Below are 23,893 nucleotides of genomic sequence, written 5' to 3' on the forward strand. Positions count from 1 at the left end.
ATATTAAAAGTTGTTTTTTTTTTGTAAAAGAATTTGTTTTGAGAATATGAAATGATGGATAAATCTACGAAATTTCACCTTCCTGGAATCTGCAATACTTCTTCTGTTAACAGTTTCTAATTCTCTTGTTGTTTTATACCTGTACTTATAAATGACATTTCTTCTATAAAATGGAATGTTAAAATAACTTTATGATCCATTTGCTATTTTACTAGCTGCTCTTGAACATTAACTACTTAGAAATTACACTTTGTAAAAAGCAAATGTAGCCAAACTGCATTTATATACTTCTTAACAGAACTATGTTATATTTGATATAGTACATACATGTATGTGATTGTTACACAAACATTCCATGAACAAACTTTCTCTTATTTACGCCATCCTTTTCAGTTCTGAGATGTTATGCAGTACATACACATGTACATGTTTATGAAATATGTTAATGAACAGTTAAGTGTACCATTGACACTCTCATAAACTCTTTGATGTCTAGTTAATGTAATTATTTTTATGTGTGAGACTTATTTCTGATGTTGATAAAAATAAAATTGAACAGTTAAAAAGAGTGTTTTTCTTTTGTGCATGTACATGCATACTGGTAATAATCAGATTTATAAAAAATCATCTTCAGATTTTTTTTATCCAATTTTCATCAAATCATATTAAATGTACACATTCTGTCTGCGAAATTTTTTTCCATATCGTATATTTTTACAATCTAAGTTTAATCTCTCCCCCCCCTCAACTCTTCCCAGTGTGGCCTTTAAATGGCATCTATAAAAAATCTCTGAAATGATAATATAAGAAAATTCAAGTAATTCTCTCCTTACTTTTTAATACGTTTTTTAACGACAAGAATCGAGTAAGTAAAAAAATTAACTAAATGATGTCACCCTTGTGAACAAAAGTACCTCCGCCCCTGAATCATTACTCTTTTCGAACTTCCAGACCTAAAGGAGTAATCGTTCTTGTTCATGATAATGATAGATATATGCTTGCTTTTGCAGATATTTTACAATTACCAGATAAAAGCCTCACTTTTCTTTAACATATTTTTCTTTGTAAAATAAAAGCTTCTAACACTTGGTCATGGTTTGAAAAAAATACCATATACAAGCAAGTCTATATTATAAAAGTTTTAGATAAACGAAATCACTAGCTTCTTGTTTTATTTTGATTATAAAACAAAAATCAAAATATATTTCTTATCAATTTTCTTATTATTCCCATTGAAATGGATCTTTGTCTTTAATGAGAATCAGACACCCAAAAATGATTGGCTGAAATTTGTTCTGTGGTTGACAAGGAAAAGATGGCAATTCCTAAAGAACAGGAAAAGGTCATATATTAGAACAGATTCTATAGTCTTATATACTGATAATTAAACAGGAAAATACTGTATCAGAAGCTGATATTAAACCCATAATATATATGTTATGCATCTGGGGCTGTTATGGATCGTATGCCTAAATAACTCTCTATGATATATAATAAATTTATCAGTATTTGTATTAATAAATACCCAAGTATTTACGAAATTCCATGTATCTTCATTCAGATGTACACATGTATACTACCACATCAAGGCCATTTGAATTATATAAATGTTAATTTGAATCGAAGACTTGCGGATAAAGGTATAATTGCCGTCAACAAGTGTCAGTAAATTCTGAATCCGCCGAGAATGCAAAAAAAAAAGAGTAAGGTGGCAAAAACCACATTTCTAGGACCTATCAGGCTTGATAAAGAATTCTCGAGTTAAAACCCAGTTTTAGAAATCCTATTGAATGGCTCTTACATTCAAATTAACCCAGCATAACAAGCATGAGTAAATTTAAAATGCTAGTAAAATCATAAGATGAATAGACCGTCTTTAAAAAATTCATCAAAGATATTGATTATCTCATCCATGCAGAAAAAAATGAATTCGCGCATAGCATCCCTCATCCGAATCTAATTTGCATTTGATCATGAGGTGGTTGAAAATCATTCTACACTCTCACATTTAATTCTAGTAAAAGTATCATGGGTATTTTTTCATTTGCACTTAAATATGTACATAAATAAACACTATATACATTCTATATATAGTTATATGTATCCGAGGCAATATTTACCGGACCTTATTTATGAATACTTGTACTTACACTCTCTACCCCCTTTTTGTATTTCTGTATTACAAAACGGTAATTTATTTTATAACCATTATATTCATGACATTTTTTCTTGCATGATCAACACACTGTTTACAAATATCATTTTGCTCTAGTTGTATAATGCCCCTATATATAAAAAAATAGTTATCCTCCATGCGAATAAATTGTTTTGTTTGTTCAAGGTCTGTAGCCAGGAGATTTAAATCCTTTAAACTCTACAACAAGGAAGTAGGTATTCTCTTTTGAGAAGTGGACAGGCATAGCCTACATCCACTTCTCTTCGCAAGCCCTCATGTTTTGATTCTGGAAAACGTGTAAATGTCGGAACCAAAGACGGTTTACACTTCGAGCCATGTTTTGACTCCAGTTTCACTGAGTTTTCGTAACAGACCTATTATTTCTATATTTTAAACATAAATGCATCCATATATCACAAAAAAATCACCACTAACCCGCTGTCAAATCATTTTCGCAACTTCTACATCCCGGGTTTAAATTTTGTGTATCACATTGTTTATCTAGGTCAGCGCAGATTAAATGTTTATGTTTCGGATAAAATTGGAAACCTATTTAAGACAATAATGTCAAAAACGTAACTGAATCAACTTAATCTTACAACATACAAACAAATATTGAGTCAAATAATTACAAAGTGGTATATCTTCCCTTTTTAACCATCTTCTATGGTGACAAAATTTGGTCTACATCTATTATTAACAATAAAACGAACATTGTTTAATATAGCATACAAGAAAGATTAAAATAAAGAGTTTTCATTGTTTTATGTGACAAAGTTACGTATTTTATCGTATGCATTTTGTTAACTTGTCTTAAATTGTAAAACCGTTCTATATGGCTCTGTAAATTTTAAGAAAAATACCTTTAATCTAAAGTGTACAATCTGAACACTATTTTCCGTTTTTTCCGACTCTAAAATTTCTACTTTTTAAACCACCTAATAGCGAGTGATCTCATAATTTAAACCCGGAATGTAGAGGTTGAGAAAATGATTTGAAAGCGGGTTAGTGGTGATTTGTTTGTGATATATGGATGCATTTATGTTTAAAATATAGAAATAATAGGTCTGTTACGAAAATTCAGTGAAACTGGAGTCGAAACACGGCTCGAAGTGTAAACCGTCTTTGGTTCTGACATTTACACGTTTTCCAGAATCAAAATATGAGGGCTTGCGAAGAGAAGTGGATGTAGGCTATGCCTGTCCACTTCTCAAAAGAGAATAGGAAGTAGGATACACAAGTCTCGTACGTATTCTCTCAGGTGTCATCGACGCCATTCCGAACGAAATACTTTTAAGGTCACATTGATCAGCTGTTGATGGTAAGTAAGAATAATTGTATCTGATGATCAAAATATTTCCTAAGCGTGATATTGATTTAGTTCAATATCATTGATATGGATTAAGTCCAGATTATTTGATCGCTTAACGTTGGGTAATTCTATATTGAAGTTCTTATACTAAACCGAAAGTAGTGGCCATTTTGAACAAAATGACTTGCGTTTTAAAATTCTCTACCATCGGCTCATACATTCACTAATGTTTAATTTGTTTACATATAAATTGTACGTGTTCTTATATAATTGTATATTGTAAACCAATGGCGGATTAAGAGGGTGGCGCACCCGGCGCGCGCCCCTTCTATAAAATTGTCAAAACAAAGTTATACTCCTTCGATGAAAGAAAATATACAACTTCCGAGTCTTGATTATGAACTTTTTGGGAAATCATGGGATTTCTCTACATTAAATTGATTTCAACGTGTTGTAATAAATAAAAAAACCGTGTGTAACGTACATAGAAAGTCCATTTCCTATTTTAATTAACGTCTCCTTGGGTTCAAATGTGGCCAGTCATTCGATTTTAGATACATGTAGTTTGTTATACTAGGTACATGTTGTGTCTCAACCGACCCTTCCATGTTTATCATACATCGTCCCATTGAACTTAATTTTTTTTAACTGATTAATTTATAGCCATTCGTAAGGAAAAAGCATGGCAGAGGGTTTTGATAGGATTTTATAGGTCTTATATTTACAAATGTATAAAAAAGTTAAATCGTTATCTGGGCCCCCACCAGGGCTGCCCAGACCCCTTGCCTAAATCTGGCGCCCCCTCTAAATTCAAACCCTGTTGAACCAAATGATCTGGTTAACAAACAAATGAGACTCGCTCTGTTTCATTTTGATCAATAGTCTAAAACTGATTAGTAAGGAAAGCTACCATGCTCGGATCTGAACGGAGGGGGAGGGGGTGGGTCCCTAGAAACTCAAAGATTATTACATTCACATTGTAAAATTATCCCCCCAAAACCGGCAGACCCCTTTGACACCCCCCCCCCCCTTTGCAAAAAAATGTCTGAATCCGCGATTGACTGTACCTTAATGTAATTATTATTATTAGAGATGCCTAGATAGAAATTGGTATAGACATCCAAAAAGTTGATAATAATATGGAATGGACAAAATCAAACACCTCTATCTAATAAACTATTCTAGATGTCAAAATGCTTATACATACATGTATGTGTGCGTGTGTGTGGAAGAGGGGGGTTGGTAGAAATGATTGACTTCATGCGATTTTTAATGGCAAAATTAAAGTTACAGATTTCATAAAAATACTTGCACATTTCTCATTTCAGATGGCATTATCTGAATCCCAAATACCACCCGACGCCCAGCATTATTTGGTGTGTGGCACTGAAGGCTGTGAGAGGAACTGCCAGTTTTACTGCAATGACTGTCACCAACAAATGTGTGAACAATGCAGAGATGAACATCAGAAGAATAAAAAAACTAAGAGCCATGAAGTAGTCCCTTATAAACAACGCAAACGACAACTACCTGTCGAGAAATGCCAGATCCACCCAACAAAAGAAATGGTTCTTCTCTGCGAGGAATGCCAAATTCCCATTTGTTACAAATGCACAGCTACAGAAGAACATCGCGGCCATGCGTTTACTGACCTAGAAATATACTTTGATGAAAATATTTCCCTATGTCATGAAGAAATTGCAAAAATTAGAAATAATTTTGAGCCAACTTCTCAAGTTTTGAAAAAAGAAATTGCTGGCGATGTCAAAGAAATAAAGAAGATTATGGACGGCATAAGAACGTCCATGAAGGCTGAAGCTGAGTCTATGAAAAAGCTCGTAGACACAGTCACATCAGAAAATAGAAAACAAGTCGACAAAATTGAACAGTCATTATTAGAAACATTTAACGATCAAACTCAAAAAATAGATGACTACATCACCTATCTAGATGAATCATCTACAGACATAGAACAAATAACATATGCTCTCAAATCAGAAAGCTTTATCATTCGGCCTTTACCAGAGACATCCAAACCAGTTCCACCCATCTTTACTGCCGGTAATTTTAGCAAGGAAGATATCGCCAAACTACTGGGTAGAATAACTATTCAAAACACTAAACCAGAGAACAGAAAAATAAAACCCATGGAGACTGCCTCAACACAGTTGAAACCTACAGGGAAACAAAGTAAACAAGGGAGAGAGAAATCTGACGTGAAACGAACACTGTCTCTGTCTTCCTCCGTCACCAAGGTCAGGGAGTACACAGTACTAGTTGTTGATAATGTATTTCATATATCACTGGGTAAATCAGGCAGACTCTGGGTCAGTGATAGTAATGGCAACTTTGTCCAAATAGATCTTCAAAGGAATCAGCTACAGAAGATACAAACCAGTGGTGGATCAGGAAGCTACCGGCACACAGTCACACAGGACGGGGATCTAATCTATACAGACAGAAACAACGTCATCAATAGGATAACACAGAATAATACAATCACTGAATTCATAAAAACAGGAGACTGGAAACCACTCAGTATACACTCCTCCCACATCAACGGGGACATACTGGTGGGGATGGAGACAGATGAAGAGGGTAAAGTCACCAGGTACAACAAGACAGGGATAGAAATACAGAACATACAGAGAGACAACAAAGGACAGAAATTGTACAAGTATCCACAATACATCACAGAAAACATCAATGGTGATGTCTGTGTATCAGACTATGGCAATGATACTGTAGTGGTGGTGGATAAATCAGAACAACATAGGTTCTCCTACACAGGTCAGGGGTCAGGGTTTCATCCCTGTGGAATATGTACCGATGTACTCGGTCACATCCTGGTGTGTGATAGTTATAGCAACACAGTTCATCTCCTGGATCAGAATGGTCGGTTCTTGACTCTACTATTCACAGAACAACAAGGGGTAGATTATCCCCGTAGTGTGTGTGTGGATGATGAGAACAATCTCTGGATGGGACAACTCACCAACAAAGTGACAGTGTACACGTATCTACAGTGAACATTATATATGTACATTTATGTCCATACAATAATTAGGTACTGTGCGCATGTTGTAAGACAATGTAACAACAACACTGTGACAGTGTACAGTTACTTGTATCCACAGTATACATTGACGTACATATACATCATTCATGTAAACCTGTGTATCTTTTTTAATACATTGTATCGGTTTTTATTAATGATTATTTTCCATTGCTGTCGATATGATAATAAATATGTAACTATGTATTAACAATATCAAATTGTTCTGAGTTATAAGTTATATTAGAAACTACTAGTTTGAATCTTGTCTATTAAAGTTAGCAAAAAGACTTAATTTACAAACGGATCAATATGTCTAGTATGGTCGACGGAATATGGTATTTAAAAAAACCCAGATGCATTAATTAAAACGTTGTCCTAAATAAAAAAAATAAAAGAATAACTTATCTTTTTTAAGCATCACATATGAGATGGATACGATCGGAGAGAGAGAGAGAGAGAGAGAGAGAGAGAGAGAGAGAGAGAGAGAGAGAGAGAGAGAGAGAGAGAGGGGAGGAAGAGAACGTGCTAGGCGGACTTGTTCTGTAAGCAATATAACTGCATGTAGCTACATATACCTTGTATGATTATATGATTAAGTAAATACTGAATTCTCTGATTAGCTGATATCCAACAACCTTGAAAAAAATGAAATTTTACACTTTCTCGTATCCTAGGAGGTCACTTCGAAAAATTACTAATATCAATATCACAAAAGCAACACAATACCGGTAGTTATTGTGGACAAATGCCAGTATACCTCAGTGTTTTACGCCAACTGCAGCCAAAACATTACTTGCAAATTGAAAATCCAAACGTACATCATTCTCGTAAAACATACAAAATAATGGTACAAATGTATATGTCACTTTTTTGCGATAACAATCGCTCGTCAAAATTCGGAATTGAATTTAATGAAAAATACTATAAACACATTATACAGTTGTAGGCTGTAGCATGATGGGATACCATCACCTGAAAAGTCAGATACATGTACAAGAATGTATCAAATACAAAGGATCCATTTATCTTTAAATCAACAATTTAAGCAATCTTTAAAGGACTGATATCGTGGTTTTTTTTTTTAAAAATCGAGATTTGTTTTAAAATCATGTCTCTAAAGTAGAGTATATAATCTAACGTTATGTAAAGAAACCCCAAGTTCGGCGATATGCATATTTTAGTTCCGATACGATCCAAGAGAGGTTAATCTGATAAGGAAGTAGACCAACTTATTAATGGAATATGCAAAACAATAGGTAATACGTAGAAATTTAGTCTTAAAAAGCAAATGCTACGTCAACAAAATTCTACGATTACTAAAACAGCCCGATTATAAAGGGTTTTTTTTTTTAAAAACCTGACATTTTTAAACACTGGAACAGTTTGGAACACTGTTTGCAAATTGATATTCATCAACAAACCAGTAATTTGCCATCGTAAATACAAAAACATATGAGCGAAATGATAATTTAATCACGCTTATAAAACCTTAAGCTTAAGACTTGTAACTAATGGGGGGCTCTGATAATGTAATGGTTGCCATTCAGAACAAACAAAAAGAATCACGTTTCCCTTTTAAAAAAACGCCGAAACACTCTGCTTTAATAGTTACATTTTTCTTCTTCATAACTTAAAATAAATGATAAAAGAAAAAAAGAATAATAAATGGTTAACGTATTGCTAATGAATTAATCATGTTAGTTGATTTACTGTGAAATTATGTAGCATTTTGAAATCTATGCAAATATATTACGTCGATCATTAAGATATCAAAATAGGTAAAGCAAGTTATCTAGAGTGTCGGGTCCTATTAAATGTACACAAGTGTGGTTGATTGATAACCTTTTTTAAATTCTATTTTGTTAAGAGGGTATATAGAGCTTAAAGTCCTTAAAAAGACTGCCTATATTTAACAATATATTTCTAAAAACACGAAATAAACAAAAACCTTTCCTCGCCACACGCTTAAAAATACAGCAATAACGTTAACAACACATGGCAACAAATAATAGATAAACATTAATGATGAAAAACTTCCAATACAAATATCATAAATATCTTACCACTCCATATAACCCCTAGTGGACTTTTACAATATAGTACTGGAGTCGTTATGATACAAACGTGCGAAAGAATCGAATCTTAAAAAAGGAAGGTTATTTTTGATGCAGTGTAATCCAAGTATACGGGTTAGTACTGACCTCTCTCGGTCATTTACGTAAAGACGGTAACGAAAAAGACGTGGTGATCCGAATGACTGCATACTCACTGCACAGATTACAGAATTATGGCTCTTTTCACACAGATCAGCGTGGATGGAATTGTGGGAATATTCTCAGAAAAGGTGGCATGTGCTTCGATGATGGGTGATGACTGAAATTTCTCGTGTCTTGGTGACGGTTTCGTTTCAATCACACCGACACTTAGCAAGAACAATTCCTAAATTTTTTATCTCTGGTGAATCGAGAATTGTCTCAATTTTTTCACGGATAATGAGGACATCCTTTTAAAAATTTCCCAAATGAATAAAAGACAATAGAAAATATTGGGAAAATATTTTTTCTGTAAATTTGTCATTCTTCTGTTCAAGTGCTTCATCGTTGTTTAAAAGATGAATGATTCGGATCAACATTTATAAATATATTTGTAAATTTGGTTTTCTGTTTTCCACAGAAAAAGAAAAACAGTTGTTTAGCGGAACTTACAACAAATTAAGTATAAACTTTCTTAATTTTAATTACATACCGTTAACTATGAATCTGTCAGTCATGAGTTCGACCCCGCGGAGGCTATAATAATTATTACCATTCCAGAAAATTTTCAAAACAATATTTTAGGGGGGAACATATTTCAAATTTTAAAAATTCTACACTGGTGAAAGTATTTGAGTATATATATGGAGACACAAGTCACCCTGTGACTGTTTTGCACTGCCATTTTTTCATGTCAACGTGTTCTTATCATAAAGCTATACAGAGAACAAGAGAACTGCACGGCATGTTTAAAAAAATGTCAAATAGACATTTTTTTTAAGATTTAGATTTGATTGAACTCGCATTAATTTCTTTAATGATTTTTACCATTCTTCCATTCCGGGGGGGGGGGAGGTATTTCAAAATTCGAAAATTCTACACTGATGAAAGTATTTTGATTTTTTTTTTTTAAATCCATATTAATATAGACAGGTACCCCATACTACCTTAACGTCGAAAAGTGTGAGCATTACATTTATACACAAGCAACCCCTGTGACTGTTTTTCATGTCAACGTGTACTTTTCATAGAGCTATACAGAGACCAAGAGAATCGCACGCCATGTTTAAAAAAAATTATCGTCATATAAACGTTTAACATTTTTGTTTTAGATTTAGATTTGATTGAAGTCGCATTATTTTCTCTGGAGATCATTTCACTCTTATTAAGACGGTGCGATTACAAAAAAAAAGATTGAAAGAATCAGAGGGCTGATGAAAAATGGCCATTGGAGAGTCCTAATCGTAGCAACACTTTATTTCAACATGCGAAACCTTATTTTTAAGGTTTCTTATCATATTTTTGACAGTAAATCAGAACAAAGATATTTTTAAAAATCAGTCGTACAATCTTTGGGAATCTGACTACTGATATCGAGGTACAGTTTACACACTCAGTGCTTACAAAACATGCATATATGTTTGTTACGTCGAATTCAGATTGTCGGAAACAACGCCTCTGAAGTGGTTTTCATGTTTCAGAAAAATCTAAGCCAGCATATCACAATTTGATTGATTTATTTCTGCCACGACAATATTTTATCCACAAAGAGATCATCAACTTGATAAGTTTTGTAGTCCCTTTTCGGCTTTTAGGTAACCGTTTATATTTTGAATTGGTACATCATGTTTGTTTCAAAAGTTGTTCAAACGTCTAAGATATTGATTTAGAATGAACTTCACCAAATGGATGGAGGGGAGATAAAACTAACACATACAATCAATTACTAAGTATTCTTTTTTTTCTTAATCGCCGTCATCTCCTTCAAAGTTAAAGTAACCCATAATGTTTCCCCTATATCAGGCAGGACGAGCATTGTGTTCCAAAGTTGGGCACCCCCGTCCTCTTCCAACCCCCGATTTCAACACGCTAATTAATAACAATGTTGAGATTACATGTATACTTTTAAAAATACAGATCATACATGTACATCTGAATACATCAACGGTGTATGTAATTGCATGCGGTTATGGGACGGGTGAGATGAAAACTAGAAGTGATGTTGCTCATGCGCAAAAATTGTAAACAAGGTACAATTTTTGCGCATGCGCCAAAAACTCGTTATTTTCTTCTTTGTGGTATGGTTTTTATGTAAACAACCAATGATGATTCATACAACAATTTCATTTTTTGCGGCCCATTTGACGCTTGCGTCAATATGTTTTTTGGTCATTGTTGACCAACATCTAATCGCGAAATTTAAAGCTGCTTGGTCCGATTTTTCTGTTATTACAGTATCGAAATTTTTTCCATACAGATCATTTATCTTAGAAAGTTATGGACTTTCTCCTATTTACACCAGCAGAATCAGTCTCCTTTCAAAATTAAAAATATTCAAAGTAAATAGAAATAATTTCTTTTTGGGCAAACGAAAAAACAAACCAAAATGCATCACGGGAATGTTTAGAAAATGAAACCGCTTGGTTTCGTCCCCCGAATGATTGGGGTTATTCAACCCGCATGCTATGCATCGATTGTAAAGAAAGCAGACTTCAGAAATATTCGCGAAATTTAACATGAGGCGAAATAACGCGGTACCTTTCAATGTCGTTTGTTTTGTTAGCAAATTTTGTACGTATTTTTCTTCATTGAAATTTGGCTTAAATGAGGGGTAAAACTACTGCAATGTCTATCATTATACATATACTAAGCATAGCCATTGTTTAAAAGCGTGCATACAATTCGATATAAAATCGGACCAAGTAGCTTTAATCGCGTGTGAGGAAACTTTACGAAGTTCGCCGCAAATCAGAATATATTTAATCTAATGCCATAATGTTTTAAAGATATTAAACATAAGCTAGATATTGCGAACGCCTGTCGTCGCGAACTATTTGTCATTTAATTGTCAGTCACGAATCATGGTTACCCACCTTTCGCGAAAGCAAAAAAAAAAAACCATGTTTGTAAAACGTTTTCACGTAAGACCAATTTTTGGAAGCCCTAGATCATGCTATATTGTAACAGTACAAACTCAATGTCTGGCCATGGTTCCATGGAGAGCCCTCGGCTGAAGCCGGTCATCTAATATCACACATAGTCTGTCCAAGATGAAAGATCACGTGTACCTGTACAGTGAAAGAACCAATGGCATCTAGGGGAGAAGAAGGTAGTATGAATTTCACAGACACGTCTTGTTTGATTAAGGATCATCTTAATACTTTGATTAATCAAATCGGTTCTGCTGGGATTGATATAATGTTCATCATGATTACATTATCTAGTAGTAGTTTCACGTCAAGTTCATTTTTTTTACATCAATGAATTACTTGGTTACAAAAAATTACCAACCCCAGCATTATTAATTAACGACATTAAAAGTCAGGTAACATTAACTTGAAACAGGATTATTTGGCTTATATCATGTTATATTGTAAGTTCTTAATTTACCGGAAATTCCTTACTGACTTTCGGGTATTTTAGGTTAATTTTTGTTGTTGTGAAAATTTACTCCTGAATTAACTAAATGTTCTTTATGCCCAAAAATGTTAAAAGGTGAATAGAGCTTCCGTAAGGGCATGAAATGGTCGTTAATGTGTGATTTCAATACTTTGTGTAATTTTTGTTCATCACTGGCGAATCAGAATATTTTGTTTCAACAATCTTAATAACCAAGCAACGTCAAATATCACAAGCAACACATATCTATTACCGGTATTTGTCAAATACATGTTTATATCCGTTGAGTTGTTGATTTTAAAAATGAAATTTGTTAGTCTTTAAATTTGATTTTGTGGAAGAGATGGTCCATATACATTTAACACTGCTAGAAAAATTTTCTTAAGTACAAATGAATTTATCTGATTTAAGGGAAACTAAAGTAGTATTTCAAACTCCATTACTTTCATTTTACACGGCATCAACATTAGTTTCAATTTAATATAATAAAGTAATTATAACTCTCCTCAAATTAAAATATTTCTGATGCATGAATAACCATTTAACTTTGAAAAAAATATGATACAGTTTACATTTTGTTAAATTATGAGAAGTTAAGTGAATTGATTGATTTATATCAGATGTAAATACTACGCAGTTAACATTGATGTGAGATACGTGTATTTATCCCAGAATTAACTTTATTATTTAACATACTGTATGTGTTGTATTTTAAATCATGAAGAGTTAAAACAAGTGATCTCAAAATCTGATCTATAGTTTATTTGTTATACAATTAACATTAATTTATTTAATTATGTTGTACGAGGGTCAATCAAAAAATACGAAGACTTTTGTCATAGCTATATTACTTAACGTCATATCATTACTAAATTTGGTAGACATAATTTAGCAATAGTTTCAGACAATTCGCAAGAAAAAAAGTTAATATATTTCGTTATTTCTAAGAATTATTTAGAATTTTATCCTGCAAAAATGAGGTCACGGCACACGGTCAAAATTTGTGTTATGTCAACAATAAACCATATAATGTTGAAAGTATTATCTCTATAAATTTGGCTTGAAACCAAATAATATTGAAACTTCAAATTTAGTATAGTCATGGTATTCTATGTACCAAATAATGACGGGATATATAGTTTTGTCGAACAGATATTAGTAACTTAAGTCGGATAGTCCTCTTTAGAATTGACTAAAAACATCGACGTCGCCTGACGTCAAGGCGCAACGAGAAGTACAAATAAAATGGATTTAACTCAGGAAAAAGCCGATACAAGCTGTGAAAATGCTCAATGGTGCAAAAAATAAGTCAACAATTATTTGCAAGTTTGTGTTTAACTGTAATAAATTTTGTGGGGGTGGTGGTCATTGTATTTTGAATATAAAACAGTCCGAAAGAGAGTAGAATATCTGTAAATATTTGGTCATAAAAGAAGTAAAGTCAACCGACGTTCAGGCTTATCCTTACTGTAAACTAAGATACACACGGTTAGAAAATGAAAACATTGAAGAACTAACTTATGATTCTCGAGCAAATGTGTGCAAATAAGATGTTAAGTGGTTCAGTTCCATTTTAAATTGTAAGAAAAAAGGCACAAGAGACTAAGCGTGATATAAAGATGGGGTATATCTATAGATATAAATTACACGCAGAGTTTATAGCTATAAACTCTGCGTGTTTAATTTAGACGTCATATTTTGAACGTTACCGTGCGCCGTGGTGACAAAACATGTTGGTTTTAAAAAGGGGTAACAAAAACACCCTTTCATCAAATGGACTAAAACTTCGCATATCAATAACAGAAGTGTTGGTGCACAGATTAATCTGTTAAGTATGACTTTCATGAAACATATATGATAGACAGCCGCATTGTCTTCGTATTTTTTGATTGACCCTCGTACATGTAATCATTGAGTTTTTTTTGTTCTTTTCTAAAGCATGCATATAAATGATTTCTAGCAATAAATCTCAAAGTCAAAAATAAACTGCTGACTATAGGAGACCAATTAATATTTATCGAAAGTTATGTACTTCTGCATCTAGGCAATTCTTATATAGACAACAGTATTAAAAACTGCCATATATTTAAATTTAAAATTTATTCAGACACAAAAAATGTTTGTGCCATAAACAGACAACTTGCATTCACTCAATAAGTTCTCGGCTAATTGACCCACTTAAACGTGTAGTAAACGACACACACAATTCCCAAACCTACCGCCGCCCACCCCAATCCACAGTCCCTAGATATGACATATTGATAGATCCATACACATTATTACATATATTAGACTGAGTATGTATTTTATTATCAATCGTTTATGTCTTGATTCCTACAGTTAGGTTTCCTTCTTGATCGCTCTTGGTAATGGCGTACTTAGTAGTTTAAAGAACAAGTTCTGAACAATTTTTTTCTGAGGACTTTGAATCAAAAACAAAAAGAATAATTACTAATAATATACTTTATTAAATATATTTTGTGTTCAATAGAATGTCAACGCCAAGAATAACACTCCCAAGAATCATGACCATTGTGACTGAATTTGTTTCAAGACTGATATTTTTGTTCATCAGGAATTGGCCAAAACACATCTTTTGGTGCAATTTTTATGTCTAATACTGATTAAGTTTATGAGATATAAGATCAGGGAAAATAACAATAACATGTAGTGTAAAGTTGGAAAAAAAAATTTCTCTGTCCTTTGATTCATTTATTTTCCCAAACTTTGAACTGTACGCATACATGATCAAAACCGTGTACTAGGTTTAAAGTTAGCCAGTGCCATTTTGTTCAAAGTTCAAAGGTGGATTTCACTCAATCATTTCATATTTTGTGACCTTTAAATTAGTATGTCAAGGTAATTTCAAATTGTTAAATTCGAGGTTGATATTATACGTGGCAATATGTATTGTGATTAAAAATCATGTTTTTCCTGTTCATATTTAGAATTAATTTAAAATTATAGTTTGCACATTGTGGGTTCTGTTATGGTATTAGTTAATTAGATGCGTTATGATTATGTCAATACTTATTTCACTAATCTTTAATTTGTAGTCTTAGAATTTTAGCATGTGAATGAGGAATCATTTTGAAGTTTGTATTTAATGTACACCCAACTGTTAAGGCTTTAGTCCCCATAAATCAGAAATCCGTTTGAATATCAGTCATTATTGAGATATGCATTTTTATTGAGTTTATTTTTTTTTTTAAATTTTTTCCTTCAAAATACAACCAAAGATAGTTATTTTGACATGATTTTTATTTAACTACGTTTATATATATCAGCTAAGATGACAATACTATATTCTTGTGAAGATGATATCCGTACAAGGAAATCCTATCTGATTTGTTAAAGATGTACTTTTATCTCTGTTATATAACCAAAGGAGTTTAACATTTGGATGGTCCTGTGTTAATTCATTGTATCCTGTACACTTAAATGTTACAGAGAGAGAGAGAGAGAGAGAGAGAGAGAGAGAGAGAGAGAGAGAGAGAGAGAGAGAGAGAGATTCCATGTATGACAATTAAAAGTGATTAGAAAGTTCATTCCTTATATAGTGATTTTAAAAAGTTTTTTTTTGTAAAAGAATTTGTTTTAAGAATTGGAAATGATGGATAAATCTACGAAATTTTAAGTTCCCGTAATCTGCAATATTTCCTCTGTTAACAGTTTCTAATTCTCTTGTTCTTTTATACCTGTAGTTATAAATGACATTTCTTTTATGAAATGAAATGTTATAATAACTTTATGATCCATTTACTCTTTTACTAGCTGCTCTTGAACATAAACTACTTAGAAATTACACTTTGTAAACAGCAAATGTAGCCAAACTGCATTTATATATTTCTTAACAGAACTATGTTATATTTGATATAGTATATACATGTATGTGATTGTTACACTAACATTCCATGAACAAACTTTCTCTTAATTTCGCCATCCTTTTCCGTTTTGAGATGTTATGCAGTACATGCAGATGTACATGTATATATGACATGTTTAATGAACAGTTAAGTGTACAATTGACACTATCATTAGCTTTTTGATGTCTAGTTAATGTAATTATTCTTATGTGTAAAAGTTATTTCCGATGTTGATAAAAATAAAACTGAACAGTTAAAAAAAGAGTTTTTTCTTTTGTGGATGTATACTGGTAATAATCACATTTATCAAAATCATCTTCAGATTTTTTTTTTATCAAATTTTCATCAAATCACATTACACATCCTTTCTGAGAAATTTGTTTTCATATCGAGTATTCTTACAAACTAAGTGTAATCTTTCACCTCCTTAACACATCCCAGTGTGGCCTTAAAATGACCCCTATAAAAAAATTTTGGAATGATTATAAAAGAGAAATTTTCCTTTACTTTTTAATTCGTTTTTGTAAAAGTTAAAGAAGTAAGAAGTACGTTAAAGTTAACAAAATAAAGTCAACTCTGTGGACAGAAATACCTCCGCCTCTGGATCATCACTCTTTTCGAACTCCCAGACCTCAAGGGGTAATTATTCATATTCATGATAATGATTTATATGTGCTTGCTTTTGCAGTTATTTTACAATTATCAGGTAAAGGCGCCTCATTTTTTTTCAACATATTTTGAAGGTTTAATTCTTTTTATTATAAAACCTTCCAACACTTGGTCATGGTTTGAAATAATTACCATGATATACAAACAAGTATATACATGTATTATGAAAGTTTTAGATAAACGAAATCACTAGCTACTTGTTTTATATGAATTATAAAACAAAAATCAAACACAATATCATTTGTTATCATTTTTCTTATTTTTCCCTTTGAAAGGGATCTTTGTTTTGAATGCGAATCAGACACCCAAAAATGCTGCATGCCAAGAAATTGGCTGAAATTGTGGTTCTGTGGTTGACAAGGAAAGGATGGCAAGTCCTGAACAACAGGAAAATGTCATATATTAGAAAAGATTCTTATACACTGATAATTACCGGTAGATATGATAATACTGTACAGTAACTGATATTAGGCCCATACATAGATGTTATGCATCCAGATTCTTTGCATCTGGGGCTATTATGGACCGGGTACCTAAATAACTCTCTATGATATATGATAAATTAAACAGTATCTGTATTCATAAATACCCAAGTATTTACGAATGTATCTTCATTCAGATGTACACATGTATACTACCACATCAAATCCATTTAAATCATTCAATTGGTAATTTGAATCGAAAACTTGTGGATGAAGGTATAATTGCCGTCAACAAGTTTCAGTAAATTCTGAATCCGCCGAGAATGCAAAAGACAGAGTAAAGTGTCAAAACTACAGTATGTATATGACCTATCAGGCATGATAAAGAATTCTCGATTTTAGAAATCCTATTAACTTAGTAGGTGGCATTCTCCTTTCACTTTAATAATGAATTATTGAAACGGTATATCATTATAAAATAAAAATGGACAAGAGAGAAATGCATGTTATTTATACATATATGCATGTAGATGTATCTTAATGAACAAGGAATATACAATCAGTTTACATTCTTGCACTTTCTGAAGGCCTTGTAACCACTAACCACTCTAATAATTCACGAAATTCCCACACGAATTAATGTGATGATGTAGACGGTGGTCTTGGAACACTTCATAATTATCTCATCAGAAAAAAATGGATTCGCGCCGCGCATAGCATCCCTCAACCAAATCTATTTTGCATTTCAAGTGGTTCAAAATTATTCTACACTCTAACATTTAATTCTAGTTAAAGGTATCATGAGTATTTTTCTATTTGTACTTTAATATGTACACGAATAAAAAATATATTCCTCTTATATATAATTACATGTATCAATATTTACAATTTACCGGACCTTATTTAATGGATACTTACTTACTTACCCCCCCCCCCTTCGAAATTTCTGTTAAATTTCTGTATTAAGAACAAACCTTTAATTTATTTTATAAGCATTACATTTATTAACATTTGTTACATGCATGATCTACATACTGTTTACAAATAACATTTTGCTTTAGTTTTACGGATTTCTTTTATCTTACAATGTATATATAATTCCCATATATATATAAAAAAAACTCCTTATCTTCTATGCGAATAGATTGTTTTGTTTATTCAAGGTACATGTAGGTAGCCAGGAGATTTAAACCCTTATCTCTACAAAATGGAAGTTAGATACACAAGTCTCGTATTCTCACTGAATGAAATACTTTTAAGGTCACATTGATGGTAAGTAAGAATAATTCTATCTGATGATGAAAATATTTCCTCAGCGTGATATTGATTTAGTTCAATATCATTGATATGGATTAAGTCAAGATTATTTGGTCGCTCAACGTTGGGTAATTCTATATTGAAGTTCTTATTACTAAACCGAAAGTAGTGGCCATTTTGATCAAAATGACTTGCGTTTTAAAATTCTCAACCATCGGCTCATACATTCACTAAAGTTTTTGTTTTTAAATTGTACGTGTTCTTATATAATTGTATATTGTAAACCAGTGGCGGATTCAGAGGGATGTGCACCCGGCGCGCACCCCTTTCTTAAATTGTCAAAACAAAGTTAAATTATACTCCTTCGAAGAAAAAAGATATACCACTTGCGAGTCTATGAATTATGAATTCTTTTTGAAACTCATTGGGTTTCTTTACATAAAATTGATTTCAACGGTGTAGTATAAAATAAAAATACCCGTGTGGAACGTACATATAAAGTGCATTTTAATTACCCTCTTCTTGTGTTCAAATATGACCGGTTATTCTCTAGTCAGGTGCTCTACCAACTGAGCTATCTGGCGCCGGTATTTGAACCGGTCTGATCGTCACACGATTTTAAGTTATTTGTTATACTAGGTACATGTAGTGTCTAGAACGACTCTTCCATGTTTATTGTACAATACAAGCTGGCATGGTTTTTTCAACTTCATAAACATCCTCCCATTGAACTTAATTTTTTTAATCTGAATGATTTACATAATGTACATAATATACAGCCATTTGTAAGAAAAAAGAAATGTTTCTTAAATTTCTGCATGGCAGGGCGGTTTGATGTGGTTTTGTAGGTCTTTTATTTACAAATGTTTAAAAATTAAAAAAGTAAAAAAAATGTTATTATGAAATCCAAAACTGGAAAATCCCCTGGTGTTGATGAAATTCCATATGAAGTGCTTAAATACGATTGTGTTCTTCATCGTCTTTTTATGTTATGTTTTGAATCCCATATAATTCCCTCTGTTTGTTGACCAGCTATTATGTGTCCTATTTTTAAAGATTCTAACATTGATCCAAGAGTACCGCTTTACTATCGAGGAATCAGTCTATTATCAACTATTTATAAAATGTACATTTCCATTTTAAATCATATATTGGTACCTTATTTAGAAGATAACAACCTGCTTGTTGATGAGCAAAATGGATTTCGACGTGAACGCTCTTGCACTGACCACGTTTCTACACTTAACAGTATTATACAGAATAGAAAAGAAACATTCGTGGCGTTCATCGATCTACAAAAAGCTTTCGATAAAGTTGACAGTGATCTTTTAAAATTCTCCCTCTTACATAATGGAATCGACGGGGATTCTTACTTTTATGAAAACACAGTATCGTGTGTAAGAGTCAGTGAGTTGTGTACTGACTGATTCTCTACTTTAGCTGGTGTACGACAAGGAGACAACTTATCACCGACCCTCTTTTGCTCTTTTCATCAACGATCTCGCAAAAGAAATTAAAGAACTGAGGAAAGGTATCACGTTGGGCGAAACCAATTTAAGAATTTTATTGTATGCTGATATTGCTCTTTTATCCGACTAAAAAGAAAATTTGCAAAAGATACTGTGTCTGACTGAAGTGCAAAATGGCGTCTTAAACTAAATATGAAAACATCAGGTAAAAAGGATCTCGAAGCGATTTTCAGTTCCAAATTAACAACAATATTCTCCAGTACAATACAGATTATAAATTATATTTTGGTGTGATATTTCATGAAAAACTGAATTCCAAAACAACGCCGATACGTTATCAAAAGCTGGTGGACGCGCTCTCGAAGGCATGGTTTCCAAAATTCGTCCATATAAAGAAATAGGAATTTCAACTCTGAAAAATTGTTCTTAAATTGTGTAGCACAAGTTTTGGATTCTTGTAGTGAAGTGTGGGGCCTCCAGAATTATCATTCTATTGAAATAGTACAGAATCGAGCCCTACGTTTTTACTTAAGCGTTCACAGATTTACACCTTTACCAGCGCTACACGGGGAAGTTGGATGGAAACTCTCTTATTATAGACACTGTATTAACGCCGTGCGTTTATGGAATCGATTGCTGACAATGGAAGACAATCGAATAACAAAGTGTGTTTTCTTGTGGGACTTTAATCAAACTGGTATATCTAGATGGACATCACGCATTAAATTACTATTTAAATCTATGAATCTGTTACATATTTATGATAATTTATCAGTCTGTGATGTTAATGAATTTGAAAACAAGCTGTTTCTTATGAAAATGAATGGTTAGGAAAGATAAACCAACTACCAAAATTGCAATTATATAAAAGCATTAAACGAATTTTAAAACTGAAATTTACCTTGAAATGAACATTTCAAAATATCAAAGATCTAGTTTTGGCACAATTCAGATGTGAGATATTCCCAATTAGAATTGAAACAGGGCGATATAAGGGGGAATCTCTCGAGGAAAACATATGTAATTTTTGTGTATTAAATGAAATAGAAGACGAGAGTCATTTTCTGTTGAATTGTGCAGTGTATTCCGACTTTAGAAGAGAATTATTTAATAGTGTAAGATATAATCCAACAGTAGTAAAGTCAAATTTAGAGTGTATTATTTTCTACTGTCAAATTTTCCGAGACAAACCTCTAAATATTTACTTGAATGTTACCTTTACAGACAATCATTATTGTATAAAAAAGCAATACGCAATATATGTATATGTTATAATTGTATTGCAGTGACATATAGGCCCATTGGGCCGAGTGGTTCATTATCTATCTTGTATAACATTTTGTAATTTGTTATAACACATGTCACTATAATAAATTATTTACTTGCTTACTTACTTCAAATCCTGGATCCGCCCCTGTTGTAAAATAAATGATCTGGTCAGCAAACAAATTAGAATTACTTTGTTTTTATTTTAATCATAAGTCAAAAACTGATTCGTAAGAGAAGCCACTATGCTCGGATCTGGACAGGGGGGAGGGGGGGGGCTGGGTCCCTAGAAACTTAAAGCTTATTCGTCCACATTGTATAATTATTACACACCCCCATCCCACTGGCAAACCCCTTAGACACCCCCTTGGCAAAGAAATGTCTGGGTCCGCGCATGATTATGTACATGTAGCTTAGTATAATTATTGTTATTAGAAATGCCTAGCTAGAAATTCAAAAATTGGTATAAAAATACAAAAAGTTGATAATGATAAGGAATGGACAAAATCAAATATCTCATCTATTTGATTTATCAAATAAATATCTCATAATCTATTCTAGATGTCAATATGCTTATACATTTGCTTGCATACATGTTTGTGTGTGTGTGTGTGTGTGTGTGTGTGTGTGTGTGTGTGTGTGTGTGTGTGTGTGTGTGTGTGTGTGGAGGAGGGGGGTTGGTAGAATTGATTGACTTCTTGCTGATTTGTCATGGCTTAATTTACTTGCACATTTCTCATTTCAGATGGCATTATCTGAATCCCAAGTACCACCCGACGCCCAGCATTATTTGGTGTGTGGCACTGAAGACTGTGAGAGGAACTGCCAGTTTTACTGCAATGACTGTTACCAACCAATGTGTGAACAATGCAGAGATGAACATCAGAAGAATACGAAAACCAAGAGCCATGAAGTGGTTCCTTATAAACAACGTAAACGACCGCTTCCTGTTGAGCAATGCAAGATCCACCCCACAAAAGAAATGGTTCTTCTCTGCGAGGAATGCCAATTTCCCATTTGTTACAAATGCACAGCCACAAAAGAACATCGCGGCCATGCGTTTACTGACCTAGAAATAGACTTTGATGAAAAAGTTTCCCTATGTCATGAAGAAATTGCAAAAGTTAGAAATTATTTTGAGCCAACTTCTCAAGATTTGAAAAAAGAAATTGCTGGCGATGTCACAGAAATAAAGAAGATTATGGACGGTATAAGAACGTCCATGAAGACTGAAGCTGAGGCTGTGAAAAAGCTGGTAGACACAGTCACATCAGAAAATATAAAACAAGTCGGCAAAATTGAACAGTCATTATTAGAAACATTAAACGGCCAAAACCAAGAAATTGATGATTACATCACCTATCTAAATGATTTAATAAAAACGTTTTATGGTTACCTATGTCCTTCAAACATCGAACAAATAACATCTGCTCTCAAATCAGAAAGCTTCATCATTCGACCCATACCAGAGACATCCAAACCAGTCCCACCCGTTTTTACTGCTGGTCAACACAGCAAGGAAGATGTCGCCAAACTACTGGGTATGATAACTGTTCCCAATAATAAACAAGAAAACAGAAAAATAAAACCTATGGAGAATGTCTCCACACAATTGAAACCTACAGAGAAACAGAGAAAACAAGACAGAGAGAAATCTTATGTGAAACAAACACTGTCTCTGTCTTCCTCTGTCACCAAGGTCAGGGAGTACACAGTACCAGGTGTTGGCAGTGTATTTTATATATCAATGGGTAAATCAGGCAGACTCTGGGGCAGTGATAATAGTGGTAACCTTGTCCAAACAGATTTACAGGGGAATCAGCTACAGAAGATACAAACCAGTGGTGGATCTCAAGGCTACCACACAGTCACACAGGACGGGGATCTGATCTTTACAGACAGAGACAACAAAGTCATCAATAGGATAACACCGGATAATACAATCACTGAATTCATTAAAACAGGAAACTGGGAACCACTCAGTATACACTCCTCCCACATCAACGGGGACATACTGGTGGGGATGAAAAAGGATGGAAAGAGTAAAATCACCAGGTACAACAAGACAGGGACAGAAATACAGAACATACAGAGACACAAAGGACAGGGACTGTATAGTGATCCACACTACATCACAGAAAACATCAATGGTGATGTCTGTGTATCAGACTATGGAAAATCTGCTGTAGTGGTGGTGGATAAATCAGGACAACATAGGTTCTCCTACACAGGTCAGGTGTTAGGGTTTGCTCCCTATGGAATATGCACTGATGTACTCGGTCACACCCTGGTGTGTGATTTTTTAACAGTTCATCTTCTGGACCAGGACGGTCAGTTCTTGTCTCTACTACTCACACCACAACAAGGGGTAAAGTATCCCTATAGTGCGTGTGTGGATAATGAGAACAATCTGTGGGTTGGACAATACAGCACCAACACAATGACAGTGTACAAGTATATACAGTGAACATTTTATATCTACAGTGTATACAATTATTCTTAGGTACTGTGTGTATGTTGTGAGACAATGTAACAACAACACTGATAGCTTACAATTACCAGTATCTACAGTGTATATTAGAATGCATATACATCATTCATGTAAACCTGTGTATTTTCTTTTAATACATTGTATCGGTTTTTATCAATAAGTATCTTCCATTGCTGACAAATAGACAATAAATATGTAACTGTGTATCAACAATATCAAATTGTTCTGAGTTATAAGTTATATTAGAAACTGCTAG

General features: G+C 33.2%; 2 protein-coding genes across 3 annotated transcripts; both read left to right on the forward strand.

Annotated features, from left to right (window-relative positions):
- Positions 1 to 3,398: 3,398 nt before the first annotated feature.
- On the forward strand, positions 3,399 to 6,866 carry LOC117682284 (E3 ubiquitin-protein ligase TRIM71-like). 2 transcript variants are annotated; one of them, XM_066082306.1, is made up of 2 exons: positions 3,399 to 3,497; positions 4,817 to 6,865. In XM_066082306.1, the coding sequence occupies exons 1-2, from the start codon at positions 3,495 to 3,497 to the stop codon at positions 6,515 to 6,517; spliced, it is 1,704 nt and encodes a 567-aa protein (XP_065938378.1). In that variant the 5' UTR covers positions 3,399 to 3,494; the 3' UTR covers positions 6,518 to 6,865. The 2 variants fall into 2 exon arrangements, with proteins under 2 accessions (XP_065938378.1, XP_065938379.1); XM_066082307.1 differs by having other exon boundaries at positions 3,405 to 3,485; positions 4,816 to 6,866.
- An 11,527-nt stretch (positions 6,867 to 18,393) lies between these two features.
- LOC136274736 (tripartite motif-containing protein 5-like) lies at positions 18,394 to 23,613 on the forward strand. The gene is made up of 2 exons (XM_066082312.1): positions 18,394 to 18,426; positions 21,892 to 23,613. Exons 1-2 carry the CDS (start codon positions 18,424 to 18,426, stop codon positions 23,611 to 23,613), a joined length of 1,725 nt encoding a protein of 574 aa, XP_065938384.1. The 5' UTR covers positions 18,394 to 18,423.
- The last annotated feature ends 280 nt before the right edge of the window (positions 23,614 to 23,893 follow it).

The sequence above is a fragment of the Magallana gigas genome, chromosome 4, assembly GCF_963853765.1.
Source record: "Magallana gigas chromosome 4, xbMagGiga1.1, whole genome shotgun sequence".
Lineage (NCBI taxonomy): Eukaryota > Metazoa > Mollusca > Bivalvia > Ostreida > Ostreidae > Magallana > Magallana gigas.